The following is a 27957-nucleotide window of genomic DNA, read 5'->3' as shown; positions in this document are numbered from 1 at the left end:
CAAATTGCAGTTAGGTCATCCTCTTTGATGTCCAAATGTACTCCAAATTCCACAATAATTGTTCCAACAAATAGAGGGAAACATTGAAATATATAGTTTTACCCAGTTGTCTGTTTTCAATATCTTGCATATATTTACTCACCAAACTATTACAAGGATAGCATCTATTTGAAATTTTATATGTAATTTATTTTACTTTGTTATTTAGCAAATACTTATGTGGAAGATTCCAAGTAACGTCTCAATTAATGTTATATGTGGACAGCCATTTAAAAGAAGAAGCTGGAATTGTTTTATGGTTACGTTTTCGTGAATGTTGACATTTCGAGATCAGCCCAGCCAGTGTCCCTCCCTCACCAGTCGCCTGGATATGACGTCGTTGTGACCCGGAGAAGAGACCGCTGACGAGGTACACGTCCTCTGTATTAAGATTAAACACTGTATTTTGCCATTCATCTCTTAAATATGTTGTTTTGCCTATTTATAAACGGAAAGTTGCAGAGTTATGCCATATACTGCCAACCAAGAGTTGCGTTTGTTTTTAGCCACGTAGCTGTTTTGCTAGCTTGATGTGTTGACTGCCTGCGGCGGGTTGAATGACATTTTGTTATTTTCGGTAGATAAAATATGCCTTATAAGATTAGTTTCTGCCCGCATGTTAAAATAACCAGACAAATAATTAAGTTACCTCAATTTACTGGATTTAAATGTCAAATAAGACATACAATTCTTAAATCAATATAAGTCAATCCAATATTACGCTGAGTTTAGTGTCATCTAAGTTAACTTTAGCTAATCAAAGTTTGTCCTTAAAGTATTTATTCATTTAAACTATAATAGATGTTTAATTGTTTCATTTTCTTTTTGGTTTGTTCTACGCAATTGGTTGATTGACATCAGATTTATTAATCAAGTTACTAATTTATTTAAGAAATTATTGACTTTAGCTTAATATTAAATAATCAGTAAAACTATTTATTTCCCTCCCATTTACCTCTGAAATATCAATCTTAGTTTTAATATGGTAGTATGAATATCTCATTACTTTCATTTTCATTTGTCATGCTCTTTAAATGACTCATCTCGTTGGCAGCAATGTTGATATCTGTGGTTGCTCTGCAAGTATTGTCTGCAGAGCAAATTGTGTAATGTAACTCCTGTTGACTTGCTTCATGCATGTTTAGTTCACAATGCCAGTGTTCGCAATAGCTTCATTGTACATAACCTTCCAGAATAAACAACTGTGTCAAATTCAGTCGCCAAAGAGATTATAAAGTATAACAGGTTAGACTTTTCAAAAGGGACTCATTGTTAAATACTAGTTAATGCATTAAGTGTCATTATCAGTGAGTAATAGCTACATTTATGAACTAACAATTGGAATCAGAACATTTTCAATCAATCTCAGGCATGTCATAGGCCAGATTAAAGTGAATATATTTGCGTTTGGAAATAATGACCTGTTCAGTCTTCAGCATTTGGGCGCATTGATGAACATCGCAGTAAATACCACAATTTGAATTAGGGTTGCACGATATTGGGAAAACTGACAGTGTTTTGTTTTCCTGTGATATTAAGTTAATTTCACCGAATGAAATGAATAGCTCCATTTGAGAAAAAAAAATTAGATGTTTATCAGGATGACTTTGTAGGGAAGTGTATCTGCATAAAATATAATAAATCAATCACAATAATTGATAAAAACAGTAGAGCAATGATACACATGAAACACAATTGTTGTCTGGGAGACTAGCAGTGTTCAGGTGCAGAAAATGAATAAGCAAATGAAAACGACACTATTGTCTTAATTGTACATAAGCTCAATTCATCTTTCTTAAAGTTAAACACATTTTTTTGTGACTGAATATTTTAATCTCATTTGAAATGGTCATACAGTCTCAGACCTTAAAAAACTATACACTTTTAGGCAACTTTACCTTACAAATAATACAAATGAGAAAAGAAGTATCTTTTGTGTTTTGAGTTTTGCATGCACTAAGCACTTTATTTCCACTTTGTACTAATAAAATAAGATGGGACTGAAAGTATCTAGGCAAGTAATTATTAATATTTGGATATGATACTTCTGATGGACTATATAAACTTTGCAATCACTCCAATAATAACATGTATTCTCAACTGTTACTTGCTTCTGGTCAAATATAACCCTGACTGGACATTACAGATCTTGTGATGTTACTATTGTGGATACATAAATTGGGATATCAGTGCTGAAAAGATACATTGTGCAACCCTAAATTGAATATTCTTTTTTAAATAATTTTTTTATTTATTTATGTATTTATTTTTTTATTGACAGTTAACAAACAAAAGTAACAGAGAAAAAAATATATATATAAATTTATCAGTATAAAATTGATTAAAAGAATAAAAATGAACCACACTATAAGCCTAATATTGTGCAACAAACAGTATATGATGTGCATAAACAATATATGATGTGCATTCATTTAACAAATTAAACATACAAAAGTCAGTACCGAAAGTTGAGATTGGCAGCATGGTGTATTAGGTAAAATTAATAATGATAATAAAAGAAAAAAGAAAAAAAATTAAAAGAGCAAGAGAAAAGGGGATTAAACTGAATATGCTAGGGGGGTGGCACATTCTTTAAACTTGCGGTTTTATGTCTGGAAGAGTTTTATGCTTGTGCTACATCAGGACTAGTACTCATCTGGAAAGTACAGACTAAAAGAGCAAGATTTTCAACCATTCATTCGACAGTACCTGCTTCAAGTTTCAGAGATTTGACATGCTCCATGAATGGCAAATAAATGTTAGAAAACTTGATCACTGGACCTTGACTATATTTATTTTTTTCTAATTTAACAAAAATAAGGCATCTTTAATCTATTGAGTATGGTATGGGGGTTGAGGAGACCTCCACTGCTACAAAACACACCACCTAGCCAATAATGACAGAAAAGCTGCTAATTTAGAAAAATAAACGGGTAACTCACAGTAAGGGAGTAGAACTCCAAACAGGCCATCGGAAAAGGATACATTTGAACAGATGTCATTTCTGAAAATGAATCAAAAACAGACTTCCAAAAAGGAAACAAGGTCCAAAACGTGAACTAGATTTGCAGGTTCAGCCTGACATATGTCACAGTTTGGATCAATAGCTGGGAACATGCAACTCAGTTTACACTTAAACCAGTAAACTCTGTGGACTACTTTGCACTGTAGAATCTCATGGCGAGCACATACAGATGATATATGGACCTTTTGTAACTAAATTGAATATTCTTAAAAGGCATTCTGAGTTTAAATAATGAATAATTATTCCCTTTAAATTGAAGTGTGCACAATAACAGTATCATGCATGCTCATTATTACTCTTATTGTCTTTACCTAGACACAAAGGGATACAATGAGTCAGCGCTCGGAGAGACGGGGGATCCATGTGGACCAATCAGAACTGCTGTGTAAGAAAGGCTGTGGTTATTACGGCAATGCTGCCTGGCAGGGCCTGTGCTCCAAGTGCTGGAGGGACGAATATCAGAAAGCTCGGCAGAGGCAGATCCAGGATGACTGGGCTCTGGCAGAGAAGTGAGTCATTCTCGTGGCTTATTTAAAGGGATAGTTCACACAAAAACTATTATTTACTCATCAATAACACACCTTCAAGTAGTTTCAAACCTTTATCCTGCTTCTTTTTCTTTTGAAAACAAAAGAAGATATTTTGAAAAATGTTAGAAATCTGTAACCATTGACTTCAATAGTAGGAAAAAGCTATTTTATGGAGGTCAGTGGTTACAGACCTCCAACATTTTTCAGAATTGTTTCTGTTTTAGTGAAACTTGTGACAAGTGAAGGGTGGGGAAATGGTGACTATCCTTTTAATGCTCATGAAGATCAAATTAAACTGTAGCGGTTTTGGTAGTTCATACAGTAAGAAGGCACCACAGGTAAAGAGAGTAAAAATGAACTAGTAGGTATCACTATACTTTTCCAGTTGTTTGATTTAATTAAGGATTGTAAATATGTTCTTGTAAGTTCTCGAAAATGTTCTTTAAATAAACAGATGAGGCAATACTTCTTTAAATATACACTAGTTTACGTTCATATTTTGCAGATTTTTTTGAAAATTCGGATGAAGTCGGTTTTAAGATTCTACTTTTATTTTTTTTGGATACATTAAAGTCAAAAAATGTTTACAAATACTCCCAACTAGAATAAGTCTGTATGTATAGTATGGGTCAGAATTTATATGTGAACAGAACTGTAAAGTCTGGTGTTTGTAAGTTCAGCTGAAGTCCAATTTGAAGACTCCATGAAGGAAGAAAGAAAACAATTGTAAGAAAACAGAATTTGAAAATATGTATTGTAGTTTAAGTCTACAGGTGCATATTGATAAAGCGCAACAATAAAACTTAAACATGTATTTTAGTATGTTTTCATCCATGTTAACTGGAAAAAAAGCACTTTATGAAAAGCTAAAGATGGTATCACTCCTTAAAATGTAATTTTAGAGATTCCTAATATGAAAGTCAATGGTTACTGTTGTGGAATAAGGATTCTGGTCTGCAAAATATTCTAAGTCTCTAAGTTAAACTTTTCAAAAAATGAGAAAATCTGAGATCTCCGAAGTCTTTAGGCAAAGCAGTTTATTGTTAAAGCATCAGTAACAACAGAGACAGGTCGTTCGATTTTCTGCTGAACATAGGCTTGCACACAGTTTAATTACATTTCTGTGTCTTAATACTCCACCCAAATTTACATATTGCACACCTCTATCAGCTTCTCCGCTAATGGGATCTTAAATCTCTCAGGTTCCCACCATCAATAGAATCTCAGGGTCTTTCAGGGGTCTTACCCATATCCAGTTAAGTTCTTTCCTTCCTGTGATGACTCAGCCAAAAAACAATGCTCAACAATATATCTTGTTCACTGGTAATACAGTCTCAGACCTTAAAAAACTATAAACTTTTAGGCAACTTTACCTTACAAATAATACAAATGAGAAAAGGAGCATCTTTTGTGTTTTGACTTTTACATGCACTAAGCACTTTATTTCCACTTTGTACTAATAAAATAAGATGAGACTGAAAGTATCTAGGCAAGTAATTATTAATATTTGGGTATGATACTTCTGATGGACTATATAAACTTTGCAATCACTCCAATAATAACCCATTTACCCATTTGGCTGAGAATCTCAGGGTCTTTCAGGGGTCTTACCCATATCCAGTTAAGTTCTTTCCTTCCTATGATGACTCAGCCAAAAAACAATGCTCAACAATATATCTTGCTCACTGTCTACTGAGCTGTCAACTGTAAGTTCAGCTGAAGTTTATGGGTACTCATATTTTTTCAGATTTCATTACAAATAAGTGTGGTTGCATGTGCAGGTGTGCCTTATTATGGATTACCAAACAGAACGCAGGTGTCCTTATGGCCTTGCATCTAAAAATCTACCCTTATTGTGACATTAATGCTGCTCTTCTAATTTATCTTCTCATCTCTGATGACTGCATTTACACAGAATGACTTTTTTATTTACAAAAGCACACATACCTGATAATAATGCCACAGGTACGGGTAATAATACAATAGATAATAATAATAATAATAACAATAATAATAATACTAAAATCACTCAAATAAGCATAAAATGAGAGTAATACATTAATCAGAAATTCATCAAAACGCAATGAATTCCCCAACATTACAAGTTTATTTTTGTGTTAACTATCAACCAAAAAATAAAACTAGTAAGTAAACTATAAAGTAAATGAATCCCTCATAAAGCAGAAGTTTATGTGGAGATGTGCTTCCTGTCGCAGGCTGCAGCGAGAAGAGGAGGCCGCTTATGTCAGCAGTCATAGTTCCTCACAGACCCAGCCTCCGCAGTCCCACTCCCAGCACTCTCTTGCCACCTTCTCCAAATTCGAGGAGAAGAAAACCAACGAGAAAACCCGAAAGGTCACCACTGTAAAGAAGTTCTTCAGCCCCTCCTCACGTACAGCCCCCAAAAAAGGTATGAGTAGGGTGAGATTGGAGTGTTGTCAGTGTGATTTGGGTTGTTTTGCTGCAGGAGACCAGCAGCAGAGTGAATGTGTCCTTTAATTCTCTTGCCTAAATTATTTTATGTTTAGACTTGCTTCATGAATATTATCATAGGCTGGACAAGTAAAAACAGAGTGCAGCTTTATAGACATCAGTGCTGTAGATTTTCCCCAAATCACCACTTTTCCCGTAGAGCCCAAAAGAGAAAATCCTACATAATTTTGCATACTTTTTCTGGAAATCAGGCTTGTTTTCATATGCAAATGACTTCCCTCATGATCATACACAGTTCCAGTTTGATTTTATCATGTCATTTGGAGACATCTCTGTGATAAAGCCTTAAGGTATACTTTATTTTCCTGGTCTGCTCCAATTCGCATAGGGCTGCACAATATATCATTTCAGCATTGATATTGCCTTGTGCACATCCACATTAGTCACATTGCAGGATCTACAATGTTCAATCAGGATTATAGTTGAGTAGGCGTTAAAAGCACACATGATTGTGGAGTAATTGCAAAGCTTAAACATAAAGTTACCCAAAAATTGTACAATTTGCATGTGTTTTAAAGCCTGTGACCATTTATGCATTTCAAGCCAGTTTAAAGCACTCAGGCACAGGAAGTTAAAAGTTTAGTAACTTCAAGAAACATTAATTGTATTTATGTGCAGTATATCTGCAATGAAGATTAAACAGTGTTATTTAATTTACATTTAAATATTTAGTTTGTGTTCCCGAATACTGTTAGAAAATCAGAAAGCATTTATTTAATTTGTAACTTTGCTTTACTAGCCCCTTTCACACATACAGACCTTTCCGGAAAATTGCCGGCAATTTTCCGGAAAGGTTGTATGTGTGAACAGGTCCTTTTTGAAAATACCGGTAAATTCGTTCTGGCTATTTTCCGGAAAGAGAAGTTGTAACATTACCGGCAATTTGCCGGAATGCTGCGCTGTGTGAATTCAGAAGGAAGATTCCCGTAATAAGCGCGTGCACGTCTAGAACGTGCTGATGTGAGACGTCTGCTTTAGCCAATCACAACAGTCAGACGCATTTACGTCCGCGCGGTTTGTGAGGATAAAAGCCTTTGAATATTTTTCCAGATACATTTAGCTGCTAGAAGTTAGTCAGATCACGTTTATATGTTCTTCTTAATGCCACCTGTGTAAATATTCATCGATGAGATGCTTATGATAAGCCGTTGTTTGTTTACCTTCAAGCTTTGCGTGTGCCTGTGATACAGCCTGTGAGCGCCTGCACTCGCACATATAATGAACATCTCGACATGCGAAAGTGATCCTGCGAAAGTTGTTCACAATATTGATCATCCACAGAGTTTGTAATTTAGTCAAATGTTTACAAATACAAGCGCAGCCGTTTAAAGCTCATTTGTGGTGAATGATGTCAGAATTTACCGGTATTTTGGAATGGATGTGTGAATGCTCTTTTCCGGAAAATTTCCGTAACGTCCTCGCCTGTGTGAACAGCGCTTTTTTCAATATACCGGTAAAGTCTTTCCGGAAATTTTCCAGATATTTACCGGTATCACTGTGTGAAAGGGGCTAATGTATTTATTATTGCGTGTGATTTGGTTTATTCAATTTTATGTAGATGTGCTTCACTGTGACATCATGCTGTTATCATCCAAAATTGCCCTGAAATTCAAATTTTTTATTTCAAATCAAGCTGTTTATTTAATGTTAAAATCATACTCAATATCGCTGAACAATAAAATATCACAATGTCAGTTTTTTCCAATATTGTGCAGCCCTAATTTTGCATGTTTTACACAGATGCAGTACCACAAAGTGGACTCGTTCTGTTTGAACATTCACCTTGTGCATGCATTGTGTTAATCAGACCATCCGTGTGTGTGAACATCCACTTCTGATGATGACAGATTAGTCACAAAGACTGCGCAGACTGTCTTGGAATGCAAATTTATACTGGTTTAATCTTAATTTATTAGACATGAATGATGGTAATTATGGAAAGGCTTTATTATTGAAATGTCAAACATACACTACCATTCAAAAGTTTAAAGTCAGCAGGGTTTTTACTAATATTTTTTGATTAGGGATATCACGATTTGATATGATTCACAACACTAATCTCATGATTCAGGATTCAGTCACAATTTTTTAACAAAATTATTTGAAACAAATTTAAGGTGAAGAGCCCTTTCATTTTTTTCATAAATGCTGCACTTTTTTTGTGCTATTTTAAAAACAAAATATTAATTAATATAAATTACACAACATAATGTAGTATCATAAATAACTATCATGAACTAATAATAATTACCATAGTATACTTTAGCCTTTACTACAGTAAACTATATATATATATATATATATACCTCTCCCTCAGTCATCTTTCCATCAAGTAAATTTCTTTTGTAAGCCTAATTGTTTGGCGACGTCACCAACCAGAGCGAGAGGTGGCAGTAACGCACCAGAAAGTTTGTTGTCGATTACTGAAAAACAGGTAGAAGAAGAAATCATAATTTTCACCACCGTATGGATTTACTTTCATCGGCTAGACACCGGCCTCACACCTCTGTGAATATCGGTGCCATCACTTATTGATCCGCGATTGGTAAATGTAGCTTGCGTTGACGCTACTGCGCTACTTGACTAATAAAATAGCTTTGCTACTAAAAAGCTATTTGATTTTTAACGTAGCGATGCTACCGCCAAACTACTGAGAGATGTAGTTAAGCTAGTAGCGTCATTACTTGTAAAGAAAATTTTTCAGATGCAACCCCATTTGTAATCTTTAACATTTTCATTAGTAACTGTAATTAAATTACATATTTTCCCAGTAAATATAACAAATTACTGTTATATTTATTTTTTAATTAAATTGCGTAACGCCGTTACGTGTAACTAGTTACTCTCCAACACTGCTGTTAGTGTAAGTAAACATCTTTTTGCAGTATTTGCACACAGTTTGTTGTTTTGTCTGGCGCACTTCACTGCTTTCATTTTACTCTGCTGCCCCACTTCTTGCTCGCCGCTGATTCGCCTGTAAACACAGCACCCCCCCACTGGTCAAAATGTATCACGATTTATTCAACATTTCAACTGTTTTGAATTGCCACATATTTGAGTCGGTTTTTAACTGACTCATGGTGAATCATTACATTCCTATTTTTATGCTGTTTTACGCTCATTATAGCTGCGATTGTTTGGAAAGACAATAAATTAAAACTGGAATACTATGAACAAAGAATATAGAAAGCTTTCCTTTTGTCATTGTTTTAACAAACATTTATGCAAATGTCAATGCTGTTTACAGTTTTATATTCACAAACAGTAGTCAACATGACGATTTGATATTGTGTGCACTGCTAATCTTGATTTATTGATCTAAATATATGCAGAAGTACTTTTAGTTTGTCAGTAACCTGGGTCACGCACTTCCGGTGAACTGTATGCCATTACAAAATCGGCGCGTTTAAGGTCTGTTTTCTTTCTTTCTTAAAAAATTAGCCATCTCCACTGCCTGAGTGATATAAAGGGGTATCAGAATGTACAAGAAGCACTGCATTAAATTACATTTTTCCCCGTCAGGTCTTTAAAATATGAGCATTTATGTTACCCCAGTACATTCAATGGAGCTTCTTCGCTAGCCTGCACATCCTGACAGCCGCGTACATGTAAACGACTTTTCATCTGGTTTTACACTTGAACAACTAAATGAATGGCAAAATCTATTTAACTGATTATATTTTATTACATTACGACATCAATGCTGTAAAAGGAACCGTATAAAATGGAAAAACGTTACATTAGTCGTTCACCGGAAGTTTATCATTATGGGAAGAAACACTAGCTCTGCATTTACCCTATTATTCCAAATACCATGACTTCCCAGGGATAATCCTGTTATTGTGACTTTATTTCTCAATTCCGTCCGCATTTGCTCCATTATGGAAATCATAAGATCCTAATCATATTTTTGTAATCGATCCAAAATAATTGCATTTATTTAATTTGTTTACTGCCCACTAGACTTTTTAAATGGTAGTGTATTTAATCCTCCCTTGCTTTGATGCATTTATTTATTCATTTGCGATCATATCATTTCATCATTTGTCTATCTGATGGTTTTATTTGAACAAGTGATCCACCCTTCACCTCTCAGTTTTGTTTTCTTCATCTCTCGTTATATTCTATCTGATCTCCGCCCCTACTCTCCCACTCTTTGTTTCACTATTCATCCCGCCTCTGCCACCACCACCACATTTTTCATCATTTCACCCCTCCCTTTCGCCCGTTTCCCTTGCCCACCCTGGGTGTTTTAGTCCCCCCCGAAAAAGAAAGAGAGAAAGAGAAAGAGGAGAAGTTGCCAGGCAGGAGAGAGAGCCATGGAGAAAACCTCCTGAGGGATCTGAAGGGCATTTTTACCCAACCCTGGGAAATGAGCTCCCCCACTGAAGGTAACCGACTGAGCCTGGAGGAAAATCTGGGGTTATGAAAAGGGAGAGTGGGTGGAGTTTGCAGTGTTTGTCCTTTCTGCGGTCGACCCCTATGTTTTGTGTTGAACAGGTTAAAGGGTATCTCACAGAGCGCAACAAACATTTCATGTTCTTTGTGACGTACTACCCTGATTCCATACTGTAGTGTGTGTATTGGTTTAATCACTTGTTTATGTTAGATGTGTGTGTGTGTGTGTGTGTGTGTTCTGGTTTATGTGGTTTACAAGGATGTAAAATGGTATAGTGGCATGGTTATAACTTGGGTATTGCAATTTTAAGATGGTTTACAAGGACATACAAGTGTCCTTAAAGGAACACTTCACTTTTTTTTTACCAGCCTTATCACTCTGCTGCCCAAGACCAGGTACTCACTAAATTTAAGCAGGGCTGAGCCTGGTCAGTACCTGGATGGGAGACCACATGGGAAAACAAGGTTGCTGTTGGAGGTGGTGTTAGTGAGGCCAGCAGGGGGTGCTCAAACTGTGGTCTGTGTGGGCCCTAATGCCCTAGTATAGTGAAGGGGGTGCTATGCTGTCAGTCTTTCGTATGAGATGTTAAACCGAGGTCCTGACTCTCTGTGGTCATTAAAAATCCTATGGCACTTGTTGTAAAAGAGTATGGGTGTAACCGGGTGTCCGGGCCATATTCTCTCCATCGGCCCTTACCCATCATGACCTCCTAATCATCCCCATCCACTGAATTGGCTGTATCATTGTTGCTCCACTTCACCAATAGCTGGTGTGTGGTGAGCGCACTGGCGCCGTTGTCCTGTGGCTGCCGTTGGATCATCTAAGTGGATGCTACACACTTGTGGTGGTGTGGAGAGACCCCCCTCATGAATGTGAAGTGCTTTGGGTGTATGGCCATACACAATAATATAATAAAATACAATATATAATATAATATAAATACACATTACACATTATGTTTTAAATCCATTCAGCCAATCTCCGGGACTGGCAGGAGCACTTTTAGCTTAGCTTAGCATAAATCATTGAATCGAATTAGACCATTAGCATCACATTTAAAAAAAAAAAAAAAAAAGAGTTTAAGTTAAAAAACTTTCCCAAAGTTTCAATCTTCTTACATCACGTGAGATAGACGGACAATGAAAAGATGCTATTTTCTAGGCCAATATGGCTTGGAGCTATACTCTTATTCCGTAATCATGATATTATATAGCACCTGAAAATAGTCCCTAACTAGGTAACAGTGCCATGATACAGCAGCAAATTAGTTCCTATCAACTGTTATTATCTGTTGGTCTTAGTACACAGCTACAGAAGAGTCAGGCTTTAAATAAGAAATTGATTTATATTCTTATGCGCTTATTGAAGTTAATGCTAAGGGTCTAATCTAATACAATGATTTATGCTAAGCTAAAAGTACTTCTGTCAGACAAGGGGAAGGTGAAAAATGGTAAAACTCTACCGTTTAACTCTAGGGGAGTTTTAAAAGTGGTGTTCCTTATAAAAAATCATACTTAATGGGGTATTAGTCATTTAAATTTTGCCACAGGTTTCCTGTGAGGGTTGGGTTATTAAGTAGTAAGCAAATAGTAAGCGGTTCTTAAAGTATATAATGCATTACGCATATGGAGAATCCTTGTAAACCGCATATACAATAATGTACAGTATGTGTATGTGTGTGGGCATCAAAAAATACCTGATTGATCACCCTACCAATTTTTTTTCCATGTTCACTGTCTCATTGTCATGCGTCCTCCTCTTTTCTTGTCAATCTGGTGGCAGCTCTGGTATCGAGGCTGAGAGGTGGGTATTAGTGCCACATCACTGTAGCCCATCAGCACAAATCACAGAAAACAAACCAGTGTTGTATGTGAGCTGCATGCATTATTGCATTCAGGCTGAAACTCTTGGAACGCCTCATTACAGTCAAAGGGGCGTTTAGAAAAACAGGTGTAACTGCATCTGTGTAGTGTTAGCCAAAGCATGCAGTTACTCAATTCATTCAGCTTCTCTATTTCATTCTTTGACTCTGATATGATGTCAAAGGTGTTAGCATGGTGACAGATCAATATTTCAGTGTAATGGCCTACTTCTGAACTGGCTACAAATTGATTTGGACTTATGCTGTGACTTTTTATGTTGTTTAGTTGATGGAATTGTTCTTTACTCTGTGCAGAATGTCATGAGTTATTCTGTCCAAGCGATTTTGTTGATTCTTGAGAAACATTGACTACTCATTGGACTTCAGTTGTAGTGAGAATGATGGGAAAGGACTTAATTTCACATGATATTCTGTGAAGAACGCTAACTTCCATTTGCATTCAATCTATATTCAAGATATAGTTCACCCAAAAAGGTTTGTTTTTTTCTGTTGAACACAAAAGTAAACAAATCAAAAGATTAGTGTCATTTTATAAAAGCGCCAGCCTCCAGCATTCTTCAAAATATCTGCTTTTGTGTTCAATAGAAGAAAGAAACTCAAATCAGTTTGGATCAAGTAAAGGGAGATGAAATAATATAATTTTAATTTTTGCGTGAACTATCTCTTTAAATGAACACTCCATGTTTTTGGAAAATAAGATAATTTTACAACCCCACTAGAGTTAAAGTTAAGTTTTATCATTTTTGAAGAATCCAATTTTTTGAATTGGATTAGACTTGATTGTTTTCCTATTTAAAGTTTGACTAATCTGTATGAGTATTCTCTTCTCTTAATTCCTTTCATGCACTTCATTATATCATTGCACTTGCTGGAGCCATGGTATGGTAGCAAAGTTTCTTAATTGTTACGCCAGAATGAGAGTATAATTGCTAGGCATATCAGCCAAGTAAATAGCAACTTTTGATGTTCCATCTGTCTTAGTACACGATGTAACTACAGGTACATTTAGTACACGATCTAACCCCAGGAGACTCGCGCTTTAAATAGGAAAATTTTAAAAATATTCTTTTTTTAATATTTGAACAAGATGCTAATGGTCTAATCCAAGGGTGTCAAACGTATGGATCCGGCCCGCAAACGAGTTTAATCTGGCCTGCGAGATGATTCTGTAAAGGATAAAAATGAGATGCAATTTTTCCATAAAAAAAAACTGCTGTTCCAGTTGTGTCCACTAAATGGCGCGATTGCAAACTGTTAATTTCATCCAATTCAGAAACCTAAATTAGCATCAGTTTGAGAGCCCTCTTAGAGAGAAAGATCACATCTATGGCCTGCTATGCCACACTGAGGTGTTCTCATGAGAAAACATAACTATTTCACGTTTGGTCAGTTTAGTACCTAATTAGTTCGAGTTCAGTCATGCGAAATCGTACGATATAAAAAAAGGAGGCATCGCACCCAACCACACCCCTAAATCAAATCATCATCGGTGGATAAGCAGATCGTACTAAATTGTACGAATGAGATCTTGCGAATTAATATGAATTAGCCGCTAAATCAAAAAGTAACGAATTGCCGTGAGATTGTGTTGTTCTGAGCGTCTCATGTTTTATGTTTATCGTTTTAAAACAAAGAAAACAATGTGAAGTTGTTGTTTTTAAATTATATATATATACCATGATGAGTCCGGCTCACTTGGGAATAGATTTTCCTCCATGTGGCCTCTGAGCTAAAATGAGTTTGACACCCCTAGTCTAATCCGATTCAGTCATTTATTCTAAGCTAAGCTAAAAGTGCTCTTTCCATACTCGGACATCAGCCGACTGGATTTATTAAACATATTTCTAAAAAAGGTGGAGTGTTTCTTTAACATCCAACTAGTTTATTAAATTAGTTTTGTAAACATACTGTGTGCATATTTGTATTCCTCAGAGAGCCATGAGGCAAAAACGCCCAGTCCGTCCATCACCCGTCAGTCCAGCATCGAGACCGATCGCGTGTCACGAGACTTTGTGGAGTTCCTCAAGACCTTGCATAAGCCTGGCAGAGAGATCCACAAACACAGTCGTGCATTTATTGACAGCATGGGGAATAAAAAGGTGAGGATCAGGCTTACATAAAGTTTACATAATGTTTTGATGTTATTAAAGTGCCCCTATTATGCATTATATAAGATCATATTTTGGTTTTGCGGGTCACCAACAACAGTCTGATATGCTTGACACGATGACACTTTCATTGTTTTGTAATATGCATTTATTTTGACCTAATTATCCCAATGACTCCCGTATGATTTGTTTATCGATTCATTTGTTCCCAAACCCCTATTTTGCGTGAGGCTAATCTGTGCTGATTGGTCCAATTGCCCAGTCTTTTGTGATTGGGCGAGACAGCGAGAAATGCTCACCACGGTTATGAAGAAGCACAGAGCATGTGAGAGCACAATGCAGCAATGCAATAAAGCAATGTGGTTAAACACCAGCATGTACTCTTCTCTTAAACCTAATTCCAAGTAATAACATGACACACATTCACTATTAATCCACACAGTGGCAAAAATTTTACTATTTTGAAAATTGACCTTGCCATGTGCTTTAGGAACAGCTGATGGTGGCCAAAGCAAAGACAAACAGCAGAGGATTGCGAGTTCAGAAACGCATTCAAATCTGTGAAGGGAGAAGTACGCGTCACGTTTTTAACAGGGTTTTGGATGAAATAGCGCAATAAAGATTTAACCTAAGAGCTACATTATAACCACTGATCTGTAATAGATAAGTGATCACAAATCGCGTGGAGCGATTACAGCTTACAACACACTATTAGATATATATTTTGCAAACTGCACAAAATGAGGCTACAATTTTAATCACACTTGCATGTTACGATCCGGAGGAAGAAGATAATGGTCCATACGAACTTAAAGTTACTGACAAAGTCCCTGCCAAAGTCTGACAAAGTCCCTTATATAATAGTCTTTGCTGCTCTTTCCTTTAATAGTAAACACATAGACACATTCACATTCACACTATTCACACAGACAGGTCCCTAACATGGGACACTCACGTAAACTGGATCTGTAAAAAGCTTCACCAAAGACTGTATTTTCTACGAAGGTTATGGTTTTATGGTGTTGATAAGAAAATCATGTACTTATTTTATCAAGCTCTATTTAAAAGTGTTACCAGGTATGGCAATCTTTCTGTAAATCTGAAATCAAATTTTTTTAATATTATCAGAACTGCTATAAAACTAATAGGATCTGAAACTTTTACTAGTATACAAACACTCTTCGAGCAATGCACTCTGAATGAAGCGACAAGAATTTTAAGTAACCCATCGCATGGACTCTTCCCATTTTACGATCTTTTACCTTCTGGAAGAAGATACAGAACTTTCCGCTGGAAATGGAACAGGCTTAAGAACTCTTTTATTCCAGTGTCAATCAGACTATTGAACACTGAACGATAGTATATGTAATTCTTTTGCATGTTGGCTTATTTTTTAAGTTGTTATTGTGTCAAAACCTGCTGAAGTGCTGTGTGAGTCTACAGAAAATTTCCCCTTAAGGGACAATAAAGTATACAAACAATAAACAAACAAACATAAACGGTTGACGAATCTGGCGTTGCAAGCACACGATTGGCTATACTGTGGGATTGTTGTGAAAATGAACTTTAACCTTTTATTCCCTACAGCCGAATCTCTATCTGTCAGTAATCGTCATCTTCCCGTCACGATCAGTCCTATGACCCCTGCGCTCCGTTAGTGTCTGATGGGAAAGGCGCATTCATGTTTTACCGGATCTGGCACTACATATTTGGTGATGTACCGTATCAACATTGACGCGTTCACTTCTGAACCCAACTTGATTCATTTATTCGACTCCGAGCAGCTATTTCCCTAAAGAATCAATCGTTTTAAACATGGTGCTCAGTGTTACACACTGCATTTGGCTCTTTAATCATTTTAGTAAACATTATATTTTGTATTTTCTCTCAGCAGGATCTCAGCGCTGAAGAACTGTCTGAATGTGTGCAAGACTTCTATCAGGGCATGTCTGACCGACTCTTGAATCATTTTAAAGGTAGGGTTCAAGCTTCTGAGAAACCCTGCAGTGATGAATCACTCAATCAATTGTCAATAAAGAAATTCACTGGTTTGAGTCCGTTTGAGTGTCTGATTTGGATGATTTGCTGTAATTGGTTAAAAATGTGTTTGTTTGCATGTAGGTGGGGCTGGTATTGGGGGAGGCAATGTTATTTGTGAAATGGGTGTATCTACAAATTGAAAATCTTCATTATTAATTGTTTTGTATGCATGTGTGTATGCATAATTGTATGTACTGTTTTATGTGTAATAAATGTTAGCAAACAGGCACATGACTATATTTAAAATGCCTGACATTCCAGTCAACCATCAAATGTGGTGCATTTTTGTTGGATGCAACATTAGTTTTTGCATTGCCAATTATTTGAAATTATCCAGTAAACTTGAACAAACTCCCAGTGTTGGGTTGCAGCTGGAAGGGCATCTGCTGCTAAGATCATATGCTGGATAAGTTGGCGGTTCATTCCGCTGTGTCGACCCCTGATTAATAAAGGGACCAAGCCAAAAAGAAAATGAATGAATGATCTTGAAATAAGCTTTTTAAAATGTTTGCAAATGTGAAATGTATAAGTAACAATTGGCCAATGAATAGGCAAATCATTGATTTTTAGTCAGAATAAAGTTTTTAAATATTATTCTATTTATACATATGAATAATTTAAAAACATTTTTCATTGATTCATTTGTATATTGAATTAAAGTTCCTCTTTATTTAAATGTGAAATAGTTTTAGTTAACACTATTAACCCTGACCCTTTACACGCAGCTACCATGTCTGTTTAGCATCTAAAAGAAAATCATTGTTCATCTTGGTGATGTGGCAAAGTTATGTAACAAACTGTAAAAAGTAACACAGATTCCAGACCATTTAAATGCACATTTAAATTCTTCGAACTTTAATGCTACTTATGGTTTGAAGTTGTTAATCAGAAATACTGTACATTTGTAAACCTTAATATGTTGTTTTTTCTTCAGGCTCCTCTGAGAAAGTGGACAGGGTGATGGATCAAGTGGAAAAATACATCATGACTCGACTCTACAAGAGCGTCTTCTGTCCAGAAACCTCAGATGATGAGAAAAAAGACCTGGCCACGCAGCACAGGATTAGGTCAGCCAATGTTATTTAATGTTTATTATCCTATTTTCACTTTTTGCTTTCATTTTAGTTCAGTTTTCCCTTGCAGTTTTGCAATTTTGTATTGTCTTTTTTGTTTACTTTCAGTTCATTAAAGTTATTTTGTTTTATTTATTTTTTTATATTTGCTTTTAGTTATTTTTTTAGCTCCAGTTCATTTTCATTAGTCAATTTATTCTTAATATTTTTATTTTCAGTTTACATAATATTTTCAGTATTTACTTTCATTTTAGTTCAGTTTTTCTTTGCACTTTTTAAACTTTTTGTCTTTTTTGTTTGCTTTGAGTTAGTTTAAGCTATTTTTGTTTTAATTTGCTGTTTTTATTTGTGATTTTTGCATTTTAGCTCTAATTATTTTCATTCAGGCAATTATTTTAAAAGCTTTATTTTAGTTAACAAATTATTGCATTGTTAATAACATTTTATAATGGCTTTTTCTATTTATCTACAATAGCTTTTAATATTTTACAATTTTTTTTCCATTTTTTGTTTAGTCTAAATATTTTCATATTTCTATTTATCTTTTTTTATTTTTTTTTATTTTAGTGTTTTATACTATATATGTCCAATTTTTTTCAGTTTCCAAGGTCACAATTCTAAAATTTTCTTCTCTTTTTTTAATTTCTACTTTTAAAAACTTTTAATTTATTCTATATATTGTATTGCTTAGGGCGTCACGGTGACGCAGTGGGTAACACAAGCGCCTCATAGCAAGAAGGTCGCTGGTTCAAGCCTTGGCTGGATCAATCGGCTTGTCTGTGTGGAGTTTGCATGTTCTTCCCCTGTTCGCGTGGGTTTCCTCCGGGTGCTCCGGTTTCGCCCACAGTCCAAAGACATGCGCTATAGGGAATTGGGTAGGCTAAATTGTCCGTAGTGTATGTGTGTGAGTGAGTGTGTATGGGTGTTTCCCAGTGATGGGTTGCAGCTGGAAGGACATCCAGTGCATAAATCGTTTGCTAGATAAGTTGGCGGTTCATTCCACTGTGGCAATCCCAGATTAATAAAGGGACTCAGCCAAAAATGAATGAATGAATTATATTGTTTATTAAAATTTAAAGTAATGTTTTCTATTTTTCTATAATGGCTTTTATTCATTCATTAATTTTCCTTCGGCTTAGTCTCTTTATTCAACAGGGGTCGCCACAGCAGAATGAACCGCTAATTTATACAGCATATATTTTACACAGTGGATGTCCTTCCAGTTGCAACCCAGTACTGGGAAACACCCATACAGTCTCACATGCACACTCATACACAACAGCCAATTTAGTTTAATCAATTCACCTACAGCGCATGTCTTTGACTGGGGGGGAAACTGAAGCACCCGGGGAGAACACGGGGAGAACATACAAACTCCACACAGAAATGCCAATGGACACAGACTCGAACCAGTGACCTTACTTGCTGTGAGGCGACAGTGCTTAACCCTGAGCCACTGTGTCACCTAATAGCTTTTAATATTTTCTCATTTATTTTCCATTTTTTATTTATTATTATTTTTTAAAAATCCAAATTTTTTCTGAAAACAAAAATCCGATCAGAATCTAATTATTTTCATATTTCTATTTAGCTTTATTTATTAGGGTTTTGGTTTTAGTGTTTTTATACTATATATGTCCAATTTATTTCTGTTACCAAGGTCACAATACTAAGTTTTACATGATAACACTGCTAACCTCCTTTTTTCTTAATAAAAAACATACTCCTCAAGAGAATATGAGGCATTTACGCTTTAAAAAAATCTGCAGTCTTGATTAACTCGCTTGGTAATGGATGGATGGTTTTTCCAGAGCCTTACACTGGGTAACCATTCAGATGTTATGCGTTCCTGTGGAAGAGGAGATTCCAGAAGTCTCTGATAGTGTAGTCAAAGCCATCACCGGTGAGTCAGCCGAGCATCATGCTATTTTTCTCTCTTAGTTGCTGGTGTCAAATACAGTATTGTTTGATTATGGATTTGTCATGCCACAGATATCATTGAGATGGACTCCAAGCGTGTGCCCCGGGATAAACTGGCGTGCATCACCAGTTGCAGCAAGCATATCTTTAATGCCATCAGGGTCACTAAGAACGAGCCAGCTTCTGCAGATGACTTCCTGCCCACCCTCATCTATATCGTACTGAAGGCAAACCCGCCCCGACTGCAGTCTAACATCCAGTACATCACACGCTTCTGCAACCCCTCAAGACTCATGACAGGAGAGGATGGATATTACTTCACCAACCTGGTGGGTACACACACAATTAAGGGTCGCCAAACAATTATGTTTAAACAAACTAATAATAGAGTGACTCTGTTGTTGTTTTGCAAGTTATTCGGTTCTTATATGTTCATATGATTTAGTAGTTTGTCAAAGACTCTTAAAAGTCCACATGAGCCGGAAGCTGCGACCGTTTTTTTTTTCGTATTGTGACAGTTCATAGAGAAACAAAAGATAAAATGAGAAAACAGTGGGTGTGGCTTGTTTTTTCTGCTGCGAGCTGATTGGATGTAGTAAAGTAAGCATTTCATTCAGAAAGGTCGAGAAAAGTGTTTGAGGAGAGTTATTGCAGCCTAACAGACTCCTCCTCCTCACCATTTCTGTTTATTGTCAAAATTGACTGTTGGAGTTGCTGTGGTTAAGTATGTTAGCCGTGCCCTCAGACAGTCGTAATCTGAGATTTTAACTGACAACAAACAGAAAGTACATTTTTAGATTTCAACTATATTAAAAGTGCAAACAATTATTTTTTCTTTACTTTTAAGAAAAAAAAAATATTTTCAACTTACAAATAATATGAGTTGTCTATAAATTCAGACATGCTCGCCTCACATACATAGTGAATGTTTGGTTTCAGACATATACTGTAAATGGATGACCCATAACAAACCATCTGACCAATCAGAGCAGGGGGGGTCGGACATTTCAGATGCTGTGAGAAAAGAGCTAATGCTACCTACTGTAGGAAACATTAGAGAGGCGGTTATGAATTTGGGATGCCCTGAGAGGAAAATTTGGATATTAAGGAAATTTCCTATTTAAAAAATAAATAAATAAATAAAAGTTTTGTAATGATGGAATTAATATTGACATTTCAAAAAAAATTTTAATGAAATTTGGTATTATTAATGTAATATAATTTAATATTTAATAAAATGTAGATTTTTTTTGCATGAAAGTATAGACGTTTTTAAAATCTTAAAAAAATATATAACATATCCAGTATCCAAATGGCTATTATTATAGGCAAAACAGGAGTAACAAACTGAACTCAGCAGCTCTTGGAAATACAAAAAAGCTTAAATATGTTTAAATATTAATAATGAAAGCCGAGTACTGTATGCTGTAATGCTATAATGAATTTGCTATTTAAATGCTATTTAAATTTGTTCAATTCATTCAATCCCATAATGGGATTTGCTGTCAAAATTAAAATTGTGAGACCACCAAAAATTACATCTGAAATGTGCAAAATGACTAGCCAGACATCAGCTGAGAATAAACGTTCCCACGTTTAGTCTAGTCTTGTCTTCTGGATTAATTTATTTGTTTGACCCATGGCATTTCATTTAGACTAAGCATAATAAATAAAAAGATGACAATAAACACATTCTAAAAATCATTCATGAATACAAAACAACTGCCGAATTCACACCACATCTAGAACAATTAAGATATGGGCAAGCAACATCATTGGGGTCACTATCAGAATCCATTGAAATATAAAGGGCTCATGAATTTTAAAGCCACAGATGACCTTGTGGAAAAGCTCACTGCTTGATGTTAAGCCCAATTTTCAAAGATTATTTAAAAATGATTACTATCTTGGAAACAATTAGTTAAAGTATAGGAAATATTAATAAAACATACACAGAATTTATGCAAGCCAGCCTGGCAAGTATAAAGTAAAACAATCTCAGGTGTCCAGTGTTCGTTTTAGGCGTCTTTGTGTTTTCTTTTTTTAAATTGCTGGGAAAAACAGTGTGTGTTAGAGATGGATTACACAAGCTGGATTCACTGGTCAGATGCGTTAATAGCACACTGCTGGTTACAAGGGAGCAATGCAGAATGAAAAACTATTACCTTAAAATAAACAGATTGTTTTTTTTGTCAGTGTGTGTGCACATCTAGATTTATTGTTATATTTATATTTAAAGTTATTGTGCTTTTTGTAAAAGGCTTTTAAGTATATTTTAATTTAGTCTTTTTTTTTTTTTCTCGGATGTATCAGTTTTCTCATCATTTATTTCCCTACAGTGCTGTGCCGTTGCCTTCATAGAGAAGCTGGACGCCCAGTCATTAAATCTCAGCCCTGAGGATTTTGAGCGCTACATGTCAGGCCAGGCTTCTCCTCGAAGGCAAGACGATCCGGCAGGCTGGCCCCAAAGTGGCTCTCGTGTAAATCCAGTGCTCACTCAGATCCAACACAACCTCAGTGTCCTGTCCAGCCTGGAGAAAAGACAGCAGCAGGTCATCGAGGGGGCGCAGAGCCTGGAGGCGGAGCTGACCGAATGGCAGGAGAGCGTGGCCCGCGAGGTGCAGGAGATCCTGGAGCGATACCCGCTGGACATCAAACCACGCGCATCAGCGATCGATGCCGAAAACGTGGAGAACGACAGGCTGCCACCTCCACTTCAGCCACAAGTCTTTGCAGGTTAGCATAGCATCATGTTCTGAGACGAGAAAAGCATGTTTCAAAACGCAACGGCTGCTCTCGAAACAAAATCTCCGCACTTACCATTCCATCTGCTTTATTTTAATGCTTATACAGTCGGCTGTTATGTATTTTATGCAAATGTATCCTTGTCACATTTGTGCAGCTGATCAAAAAAGGGCGAGAGTTCGGGAAGCTATAAAATATTTCTAGTCTAACTTTGATTTGATCTACCATTTTAAATCTTCAAGATAGCTGCTAATACGTCCTCTTGAATGGATAGTTCTCACCAAATTGAGATGTCGCTGTTCATTTAGTAATTCTCAGGCCATTTAAGATGTACAGAAGTTGAAAATTAAAGATTTGTTTGGTGAAACTGGGGTATTTGTGGATTCAGAAAATGCAAAGCAATGGTGATTTGCACTTTGAGAGTCAAAACAAAACAAATACAGACACTAAAAGTAATAATGCAATTGAACAGGTGTCAAAGCCAGTTCCTGGAGGGCCACCGTTCTGCACAGTTTAGTTTCAATCCTAATTAAACACATCTGATCAAACTAATTGAGTCCTTCAGGCATATTTGAAACCCACATGTAAGTGTATTGAAGCAGGGTTGGAAGTAAACTGCAGAGCTGCCGCCCTCCAGGATCTGAGTTTGACACCTGTGGCTTAGTGTATTGTCAGAATCTGCAGTTCTTTTGCCTGTATATTTTATTTATTTGTTTGACTCTCAAAGCTGTAGACTTGCATTTTCTTTTTTAATCATCATAGTTTCAGATAAAAAATATTTGAAATCTGATCTAATAAATAAAAAGGTAGCATCTTTTACAGCCTGAGGGGGAGTGAACACACAGCAAATTGGGTTGAACTATCTTTAAATATGATTACAGTTTTATTTATGTGATCATAACACCACATATCAGCATCTCTAATGCACATTAGTCCTGTTCACTGTAGGGTGTTTCACCTTCCATGCCTTGTTGTGTGGGATGTTTGGGTAAATGAGTGTTTGTATATGTATGTGTAAAATGTTTTGCTGCTTCTACTGTGTACTTAAAAAATTTAAATTTAAACATCATCCAATTTTTGTGCTTTTAAGGGAATTAAAAGTCTCGGTACGCTCATTCTTAAACACTTGGTCCCCTAATTCAGTGTTTCTCAACCACGTTCCTGAAGGACCACCAACACTGCATGTTTTGGATGTCTCCTTTGTCACATCCAGTACAGGTCTTTCAGTCTCTGCTGATGATCTGAATCAGGTGTGTTTGGTGAAGGAGACATGGAAAATGTGCTGGTGGTCCTCCAGGAACATGGTTGAGAAACACTTACATGATTGGGGGAATGCAGAAGTTTTAGCAACAAACACTATATTTACAAAGACATTTCTTTATTTGCGGATGAAAATGTAGGTGGATTTGCTCGGTTGAATTCATCTAGTGATTTTGTTGTACATAGTCCTTCTTCCTGAAGATGCAAATGACTTTGTTTTGCTTTTGATGTTTTTAGCGTTGCATAAAACAAACTCAAAATGTGATTCAGCTTATTTTGAATACTGTCCCAGCTGTAATTGTAACAGGTACTTGGCAAAACACTATATTCATGTGGAAAATAATGGCTTTCACTCACAGTAATGATAATGATTGATGTCTGTGTGTGATATTTTAACTGAACTGCATTATTTATAATGTAAATAAAAATTGAGGTGTGTCATTTTGCTCTCTGTGCATTATTATAGGATGCACTTACTGACCACTTTGTTAGGTACATCTGTCCAACTGCTTCTTAATGCAAATTTCTAATCAGGCAATCACATGGCAGCAACTCAATGCATTTAGGCATGTAGACATGGTCATGATGATCTGCTGCAGTTCAAATCAAGCATCAGAATGGGGAAGAAAGTGAATTTAAGTGACTTTGAAGTTGGCATGGTTGATTGGCTGGTCTGAGTATTTCAGAAACTGCTGATCGACTGGGATGTTAGGCACAGCCATCTCTAGTGTTTACAGAGAATGGTCAGATAAAGAGAAATTATCCAGTGAGCGGCTCTTCTGTGGGCACAAATGCCTTGTTGATGCCAGAGATCAGAGGAGAATGGCCTGACTGGTTTGAGCTGATAGAAAGGCAACATTAAGTCAAATGACCACTCTTTACAACAGAGGTATACAGAAGAGCATCTCTGACATGTCACCATGTCCAACCTTGAGACGGATGGGCTACAGCAGCAGAAGACCACACCGGGTGCCGCTCCTGTTAGCTGAGAACAGGAAACTGAGGCTACAGTTTGCAGAGGCTCACCAAAATTGGACAATGAAGATTGGAAAACACTGTCTGGTCTGACAAGTCTCGATTTCTAGTGCGGCATTTGAATGGTAGCGACAGAATTTAACACCAACAACTTAGCATGGTTCCCTCCTGTCTTGTATCAACTGTTCAGGCTGTGGGTGGTGGTGTAATGGTGTGGGGGATATTTTCTTGATAACCTTTGGGCCCATTAGTACTAGTTGAGCATTGTGTCAACCTGAGTGTTGTTGCTGACCATGTCCATCCCTTAATGACCACAGTGTACCCATCTTCTGATGGCTAATTTCAGCAGGATAACACACCATATTATAAAGCATGAATCATCTCAGATTGGTTTCTTGAACATGAGTTCACTGTACTCAAATGGCCTCCACAGTCGCCAGAGCTCAATCCAATAGAGCACTTTTGGGGTGTGGTGGAACGGGAGATTCGCATCATGGATGTGCAGCCAACAAATCTGCAGCAACTGCGTGATGCTATCATGGACCAAAATCTCTGAGGATATTTCCAGTAGCTTGTTGAATCTATGCCACAAAGGATTAAGGCAGTTCTGAAGGCAAAAGGGGGTCCAACCTGGTACTCGTAAGGTGTACCTTATAAAGTGGCCATTGAGTGTAAATTGCTCTGTAACACCAAAATATATCAGGAAAGCACAATGCTGACATCTGATGGTAGACTTAATTTACTCAGTGTATGAAAGTCACCATGTTTTAAACTTACAAACAAAAGAACAGGTTTTGGAGGAAGCGTCTTGGTTGTTTTGTAAATCGCAACTAATGTTTGGAACAATGAAGATTATATTATTTCTGAAAATGAAATCAAGTGCTCGCGAATTGCTCCACAGTGTACGAAAGGTGAGGATATATGGAAAAATGCAGATCTGTCAGTCGGATAACTTCAATATCTTTTTAAAATGAGTAGAATTGAGTCGGATTGGGTATAGCCTGAATGTAACTGTTTAATTTGCACAGATGCTCATCAGGGACTTTGAAAATGGCTCATTTGATGAAGCATCAGATCCATAACAGATTTGCAGCCCCACCAAACCTGAGTCTCGTACGATGGTTCGGCTGCACCTGCAGGCCTCCAGAGGCTCCCAGTATAGAATATAGGTCAATGTTTCTCAGGAGACTTACACACTCCATTGGAGATCTTGATTTACTGTGCATACTCTACATTTGGCTCTACATTATTCAGGTAATGTGTGACTTTGATGTTTGTTAGGCTATTTTAGACGTATGATTGTTGATGTATCAGTGATTATTGATGGAAGTAATCGTGGTTGGTGATAAAAGTGCTGTATTTATGCGCATAACCTTATATTAAATCTTCCAATCCGAAAATGTCAAAGGCATATATATATATATATATATATATATATATATATATATATATATATATATATATATATATATATATATATGGTTTCTTGTATAAAGACCCAATTTATACTCTAAATTACAATTATAATTTAATTAATAATTTAAAAAATGTACTTATTATTAGTCATTTTAATCTCATTGGTATTTGTTTCCTTCAATTAATATATTTTAAGAATATTACTATATTTCAATATTAATATATATGTGAGCTGTATTAATCATACATTTTGTGTACTTTTTTATAATTAACTCAATTATTAGATTTATTTTGATTTGTTCAAATCAAAATGGTGTGTGTTTGTTGATTTAATTAAATGTGATATGTGACATACACTATGGCCAATTTAGCCTATTTAATTCACCTATAGCGCATGTGTTTGGAAACCGGAGCACCTGGAATAAAACCCACACCAACACGGAGAAAACATTCAAACTCCACACAGAAATGCCAACTGACCCAGCCGTGGCTTGAACCAGCGACCTTCTTGCTGTGATGCGACAGTGTTAACCGCTGCGCCGCCCTGTAATGCTTTTCCTTCAAACAATTTCTTGGACCACTGTATGAAAACCCCTCATATTCATTCATTCATTTTACTTCGGCTTAGTTCCTTTATTCATCAGGAGTCGCGACAGTGGTATGAACCGCCAACTTCATCCAGCATATGTTTTTTTACACAGCTGTGCTTTTTTATGCAACTACTAAATTTACTAACCACATAAAAAATAAAATAAATGATTAATTTATAAATGATAATAGTCTATCTTGAACTTAAAAATGGAAAATAAAGTTCCATAAAAAGATAAATGAATATTTTAATAAGCATTCTGAATTTGCCAGATTGATATTGCAACTGTATTAAAGCCACAATTCAATTCAATTGATAAATTATAAATAATATGATGAATTTAAATAAGCATAAATACGTCTTAGACCAGTGGCTCAGTAGGTAGTGCTGTGATGTCGCCTCACAGCAAGAAGGTTGCTGGTTCGAGCCTAGGCTAGGTTACTAGGCGTTTCTGTGTGGCGTTTGCATGTTCTACAGGTGGTACATGTGGTACAGGTGAATTGGGTAGGCTAAATTGTCCGTAGTTTACGAGTGTGAATGAGTGTGTCTGGATGTTTCCCAGAGATGGGTTGCGGCTGGAAGCGCATCTCCTGCGTAAACGTGCTGGATAAGTTGTCGGTCCATTCTGCTGTGGCGACCCCGGATTAATAAAGGGACTAGGCCAAAAAGAAAATGAATGTATGAAATACGCCTTAATTATGAAAATGGAAAAAAATGTTACAACAGTTACACAAAACATTTAGTCGTTTTAATAAAAAATAGATTTTTTATTATTGCAAAAATGCATGACTACACTCACTCAAACTTATTTTTGCTGCTTGTTAAAACTAATTATTTGACAATAGGCTGAATCAACACAATTCTTGAGGTTTTTTGGGACAACTTAATTTTGTTCCATCATTCATTTCTTTTCCTTAGTCCATTTATTTATCGTGGGTCACCACGTTAATTTATTGTGGGTCGCCACAGTGAAATGAACTGCCAACTTACATGTGTTTTATTACACAGCAAATTCCCTTCCAGCTGCAACCCAGTACTGGAAAACACCAATACTCTCTCATTCACACACACACACACACACACACATACACTACGTACAATTTAACTTACCCAATTCACCTGTACCGCATGTTTTTGGACTGTGGCGGAAACCGGAGCACCCGGAGGAAACCCACGCCAACACGTGGAGAACATGCAAACTGACCCAGCCGGGACTCGAACCAGCGACCTTCTTGCTGTAAGGTGACAGTGCTAACAGTGCTTTATTATTATTTATGCATTTATTTAAATGTAATATAAACTACAATGTAAAAATATAGATACTAAAAAAAGCGTTAAAGAAGCGAAATTAAACACTCGTGATTTAAATATTTAATATTGGCGCTTTCATGCAGGCGTGTCAATTCGCAAACTGCACCGCCTACTTTAAACTCACCTTTATGATTGGCTAATGCTTATACTTT

The 27957-nt window shown here is 36.3% G+C and overlaps 1 protein-coding gene across 7 annotated transcripts; it reads left to right on the top strand.

Moving 5' to 3' along the window:
* Positions 1-355: 355 nt before the first annotated feature.
* rabgef1 (RAB guanine nucleotide exchange factor (GEF) 1) lies at positions 356-23955 on the top strand. Of its 7 annotated transcripts, none has more exons than XM_009305363.4 (11): positions 356-409; positions 3380-3573; positions 5811-6004; positions 10344-10478; positions 12269-12289; positions 14301-14467; positions 16371-16452; positions 17451-17583; positions 19401-19492; positions 19582-19838; positions 21849-23955. In XM_009305363.4, the coding sequence occupies exons 2-11, from the start codon at positions 3395-3397 to the stop codon at positions 22248-22250; spliced, it is 1662 nt and encodes a 553-aa protein (XP_009303638.1). In that variant the 5' UTR covers positions 356-409; positions 3380-3394; the 3' UTR covers positions 22251-23955.
* The last annotated feature ends 4002 nt before the right edge of the window (positions 23956-27957 follow it).

The sequence above is a fragment of the Danio rerio genome, chromosome 10 (genome assembly GCF_049306965.1).
Source record: "Danio rerio strain Tuebingen ecotype United States chromosome 10, GRCz12tu, whole genome shotgun sequence".
In the NCBI taxonomy this organism is placed as follows: Eukaryota; Metazoa; Chordata; class Actinopteri; order Cypriniformes; family Danionidae; genus Danio; species Danio rerio.
This window is presented reverse-complemented; position numbering and strand designations above follow the sequence as displayed.